The 6000-nt window shown below is 44.0% G+C and overlaps 1 protein-coding gene across 1 annotated transcript in view; it reads right to left on the bottom strand.

Moving 5' to 3' along the window:
• The window catches only part of CSF1R (colony stimulating factor 1 receptor), a 91612-nt gene that overhangs the window by 34050 nt on the left and 51562 nt on the right, over positions 1–6000 (bottom strand). The window contains exons 5-6 of the mRNA XM_015418227.1: positions 2146–2255; positions 1545–1662 (exon numbers count right to left, since the gene is read on the bottom strand). Of these exons, the coding sequence (XP_015273713.1) occupies positions 1545–1662; positions 2146–2255 (228 nt within the window). The remainder of the gene's footprint in view (positions 1–1544; positions 1663–2145; positions 2256–6000) is intronic.

Genomic DNA, 6000 nt, shown 5'->3' with positions numbered 1-6000 from the left:
GTTCAGCGGTACTGTTGTTGTTGGACCTGTTGGCAGCATTCTACACAGTCGACCATCAGTTACTGGTCCACCACCTTGCCGATGCTGGGATTCAGGGGTTTACCTTGCAATGGCTCATCTCCTTTCTCCAAGGTCAAGGACAGAGAGTGGTGCTAGGGGAGCAGATATCCCAGAGGTACCCACTGGTCCGTGTGGCTCCCCAAGGGGCAGTGCTATCCCCAATGTTATTTAACATCCATATGCGCCCTCTCGCCCAGATTGCTTGGAGGCATAGGCTAGGGTATCGCCAATACACAGATGACACCCAGCTATATCTGTTGTTGGGCAGCCAGTCCGGTTCGACCCTAGATGACCTGGATCAGGCGCTTCAGGATGTGGTGGGCTGGCTTAGACTGAGCCGATTGAAATTAAATCCGACAAAGACGGAGGTCCTGTGCCTGAGTCGGAGCGGGTCGGGGGTAGGGATTCCACTATCTACCTTCAATGGGGCACCGCTGGTGCCAGCGCCGAGGGTCAGGAGTTTGGGAGTGCTCCTGGATGCCGCCTTAATAATGGAGGCCCAGGTAGCAGCCACTGCCAAGACAGCCTTTTACCATCTACGGCTAATTAGGCAGTTGGTTCCCTTCCTCGAATGCAATGATCTGGCAACAATGATGCATGCTATGGTCACCTCGAGATTGGACTACTGCAATGCTCTCTACATGGGGCTGCCCTTGTCCCAAAACTGGAAGCTGCAGCTAGTGCAAAATGTGGCAGCCAGGCTGTTGATGGGTCTCTCCATTCGAGAGCACATCTGGCCTATGCTGAGGGCATTGCACTGGCTTGCAATAGCATACCGGACTGGCTTCAAGGTGCTGTTTTTGACCTTTAAAGCCCTATATGGTCGGGGGCCTGCCTACCTGAGGGACTGCCTTTCCCCACATGTTCCCCAGAGAGCACTGAAGTTGGGGACCCAAAACCGCCTGACTCTCCCCAGCCCAAAATATGCCAGATTGGCCATCACCAGATCTAGGGCCTTCTCAGTGGCGGCTCCACACTGGTGGAATGAGCTCCCTGAGGACATCAGGGCCCTGCGGGACCTTTTACAGTTCCACAGGGCCTGTGAAACAGAGCTCTTCCACCAGGCCTTTGATTAGGAGCCGCCACTGATGAACGAGCTATTGAAAACATCTATTACGGCCCATATGTTACTGGCACTCTACTGGGATACTGGTCTAGTCATACTGGACCACCTTACAACGATTTGCTATTTGTACTTAATCTGCACTTTATATATTATTGTTGGAATTTTATCTGTGTTTTATTGTAATTTTAACACACTGTAAGCCACCAAAATAAATAAATAAATAAAAATAAAGCTGGTAGGAGCCAGTATAGTAAGTCCATGGATGATGTTCATCCATTAAAAAAAATAGTAATCCGGAGGTCCCCACAATTTTTCCAAAGTGCTGCGGAATTAATTACTCTTTTTACCACTGTAGGTAACTAAGTATTTTATTGATAACCTGATTTTGACTTTATATGTACATAAGATATTCACTCACCGGGGTGCAGAGATATGGTGAGGCAATTTATACCACTCAATACGTGGAGCTGGGTAACCAGCAGCTTCACACCAAAGGCTGGTGGAATTATTGTTCACCACGTAGGCCTCAGGTGGAACTGCACAGAAAACGCATACACTGTTCTTTAATAAGCAACATAAAAACTGCGTTATGAAATACAGTTGGGAAAGAAGGTAACATGCCAATAACTCATCTAATACAGCCTTTGGATATGAGCTGGTCTGTTGTTGGCCTGCCCTTCACCCAAGTAAGAGCACAGTCAAGATTTTCTTTCTGTGTGGGATACTTCAGTCCCCCCAACCCCAAAAGGCAGTGAAGTTCGGGGCTGAACTTTGACCCCTATGAGTGATTACAGCATCCTTAATTTTGTGGCCACAGGAAGAGTCAAGATCGGCATTCACACTGCTTAATCAGAGTTCTCTTAGAACTATTTTTGTATCTCTTCTGCAGCATCTCATTTGCCTACAGGAAGAGCAGCAAGTTTTACCCTGAAACCTTTTCACTTTAGTTCATTGGTTGCAATTTAGTTCTTCTTGAACTTTAAGAATATTAGTGGAATGACAGTGAACCGAGCACTTACCTTTCACAGTGACGTTGAAAGTGACTGAGGCATTGGCATCACCATTCTCGGCAAAAAACGTGTACATTCCACTCATTGTTTCCCCCATCCTTCTCAGTGTGAGTGTATTGCTGCACATTCCACAAACAGAAAACAAAAATGCACTGTATAGTCTTTACAGAGACATCCAGACCTGGGGTAATTTTGCATGCTTGCTTCATAGCTTCATAGCCCAAGTGCATTAGTTTCACAAAATATGACATGGGCAACTGAGAAAAATTTGGGGATGAAGGCGTAATTCATACTATACTTCAGGTCATTAATAGCCACCCCGCTTAACACAGTTATTCAAAAGGATCACAATCCAGTATATGCCTCTGTACTTGAATATGATTGAACATGATGCATTGAACTTACAACAATCAATAACCAGTTCACAATTCTACCCTAGCAGAAATAGCAAAAGTAAACCTTCAGAATACAGGTGAGGAATAGCATTTTTAAATACTATTACTTACATTTAAAAAATCTTCCTGAAAGAACAAAATAAGTATGGTAGGGGGGATGCATTGGAACCATTTCCTCCTATTCCTGTACTACTCCATTAGTTGCAGTAAATTATTTATATGAGGAGGCATTCAAAAATATGCCCTACCTGTAGCATGAAATTGAATCCATCTCAGGATTCTACTAAGAACATAAGAACATAAGAGATGCCAATGTTGGATCAGGCCAAAGGCCCATCCAGTCCAACACTCTGTATCACACAGTGGCCAGAAATACCAGTGGGGCCAGGACATTAGAAGCCCTCCCACTGTTGACCCCTCCAGAGTCCCTATCTATACCTTGTGGCTAATAGCCACTGATGGACCTCTGCTCCATATGCTTATCTAATTCCCTTTTAAAGCCGTCCATGCTTGTAGCCGCCACCACTTCCTGTGGCAGTGAATTCCAAGTGTTAATCACTCTTTGGGTGAAGAAGTACTTCCTCTTATCCTTTCTAACCCGACCGCTCAGCAATTTCATGGAGTGCCCACGAGTTCTTGTATTGTGAGAAAGGGAGAAAAGTACCTCTTTCGCTACCTGCTCTTTCCCATGCATAATCTTGTAAACCTCAATCATGTGACCCCTCAGTCGTTGTTTCTCCAAGCTAAAGAGCCCTAAGCGCCTTAACCTTTCCTCATAGGGAAAGTGTTCCAACCCCTTTATCATTCGAGTTGCCCTTTTCTGCACTTTTTCCAAAGCTATAATATCCTTTTTAAGGTGTGGTGACCAGAATTGCACACAGTATTCCAAATGAGGTCGCAACATTGATTTATATAGGGGCATTATGATACTGGCTGATCTGTTTTCAATACCCTTCCTAATAATCCCCAGCATAGCATTGGCCTTCTTTATTGCAGTCACACACTGTCTCGACATTTTCAGTGAGTTATCTACTACAACTCCAAGATCTCTCTCTTGATCTGTCTCTGCCAGTTCAGACCCCATCAACGTGTATTTATAGTTAGGATTTTTGGCTCCAATGTGCATCACCTTGCACTTGGCCACATTGAACCCCATTTGCCATGTTGACGCCCACTCGCCCAACTTTGACAGATCCCTTTGGAGTGCCTCACAATCCTCACTGGTTTTCACCACCCTGAACAACTTCGTATCATCCGCAAATTTAGCCACTTCACTGCTTACTCCCAACTCCAAATCATTAATGAACAAGTTAAAAAGCAGTGGACCAAGTACTGATCCCTGTGGTACCCCACTGCTTACACCCCTCCACTGGGAGAACTGCCCATTTATACTCACTCTCTGTTTTCTATTAATTAGCCAGTTTTTGATCCATAAAAGGACTTGTCCTTTTATCCCATGATTTTTGAGCTTGCTTAGGAGCCTTTGATGAGGAACTTTATCAAAAGCTTTCTGGAAGTCAAGGTAAACAATATCTATTGGATCCCCCTTGTCCACATGTTTGTTCACCCCCTCAAAGAACATTAACAGGTTAGTGAGACAAGATCTTCCCTTACAGAACCCATGTTGAGTCTGCCTCAATAGGTTTTGTTCATCTATGTGCCTACTAATTCTTTCCTTAATAATGGTTTCCACCAATTTACCCGGTATCGACGTCAGACTGACAGGCCTGTAATTTCCCGGATCTCCTCTGGAACCCTTTTTAAAGATGGGAGTGACATTAGCTACCTTCCAGTCCTCAGGAATGGAGGCTGATTTTAAGGAGAGATTACATATTTTTGTCAGGAGATCCACAAGTTCACAATTGAGTTCTTTCAGAACTCTTGGATGTATGCCATCTGGGCCTGGTGATTTATCAGTTTTTAAGTTGTTTATCAGTTTTAGGACCTCCTCTCTCGTCACCTCAATCTGACTCAGGTCTTTCAACACCCCTCCCGAACTCAGCGGCTCTGGAGTGGGCAAGCACCTCTCATCTTCCACAGTGAAGACGGAGGCAAAAAATGCATTTAGCTTCTCAGCCATTTCCCTATCATCCTTCAGTACTCCTTTTACCCCTTGGTCATCCAAGGGCCCCACTGCCTCCCTGGCTGGTTTCCTGTTTCTAATGTATTTGAAGAAAGTTTTATTGTTGGTCTTTACATTTTTTGCTATATGCTCCTCATATTCCCTTTTTGCATGCCTGACCACAGACTTGCATTTTATTTGCCATAGCCTGTGTTCTGTTTTATCAGCCTCACTGTGACTAGCTTTCCACCGCTTAAAGGAATCCTTTTTACCTTTTACAGCTTCCATTACTTTGTTTGTTAACCATGTAGGCTTTTTCTTATACCTGTTTGTGCCTTTCCTAACCTGCGGAATATATTTTATTTGAGCTTCTAGAATTGTAGTTTTAAACAGTTTCCAAGCTTCCCCAATGGTTTTGACCCTTTCTACTTTTCCCTTCAGTTTCCTCCCCACATGTCCCCTCATATCAGAAAAATTACCCCTTTTAAAGTTAAAAGTGGTTGTGTGAGTCTTTTTGGCCAATTCCCTATTTGTACAAATGTTGAACTCAACAACATTATGATCACTGTTCCCAAGTGGTGCAATCACTTTTACATCTCTCACCAGGTCTTGAGTGTTACTTAGGACCAAATCAAGGATCGCCTCTCCCCTGGTAGGTTCCATGACCATCTGCTCCATAGCGCAGTCATTTAGAGTGTCTAGAAACTCAATCTCTTTCTCTCGACTAGAACACATATTGACCCAATCAATGTGTGGGTAGTTAAAATCACCTATTACGACACAGTGTTTTTGTCTAGCTGCTATCTTTAATTCATTCATCATTTTATAATCCTCCTCTATCTTTTGATCCGGTGGGCGATAACAAACTCCCAGTGTTAAGTTTCCTTTTGGCCCCCCTATTTCAACCCACAGAACTTCCAGAAGCGAATCCAATTCTCTTAGCCTCTCAATCTTTCTGGACTTTATACCCTCTCTGACATACAGAGCCACCCCACCTCCAACCCTTCCCCCCCTATCCTTCTGATATAATATATAACCGGGAATAACCGTATCCCACTGATTTTCCTCATCCCACCAAGTTTCTGAAATACCCACAATGTTTATTTTTCCCTCCGACACCAAGCACTCCAACTCCCCGGTTTTACCTCGGACACTTCTAGCATTTGTATAGAAACAGCTGTAATTTCCCATACTAGTTAAGCCTATGTTACTCTGCTGCATGTGTTGCTCAGGCCATCTTGATGAGTGGGGGAGTGAAATGCACTGGAGAAATGGGGAGGCAGCCTTCACTCTCTATTGTTAATGAAATAGTATATCTCAACTGTAGTCACCTCAATGCCAGTACAATCACAACAGTTTGCTAATATGGATGTACATGTGTATCTGGAATCTCTGACAAAATATTGT

This window comes from Gekko japonicus, unplaced genomic scaffold (assembly GCF_001447785.1).
Source record: "Gekko japonicus isolate JY-2015 unplaced genomic scaffold, Gekko_japonicus_V1.1 scaffold2938, whole genome shotgun sequence".
Classification (NCBI taxonomy): Eukaryota; Metazoa; Chordata; class Lepidosauria; order Squamata; family Gekkonidae; genus Gekko; species Gekko japonicus.
Note: the sequence above shows the minus strand (reverse complement) of the source record. Positions and strands in the feature narration are given on the sequence as shown.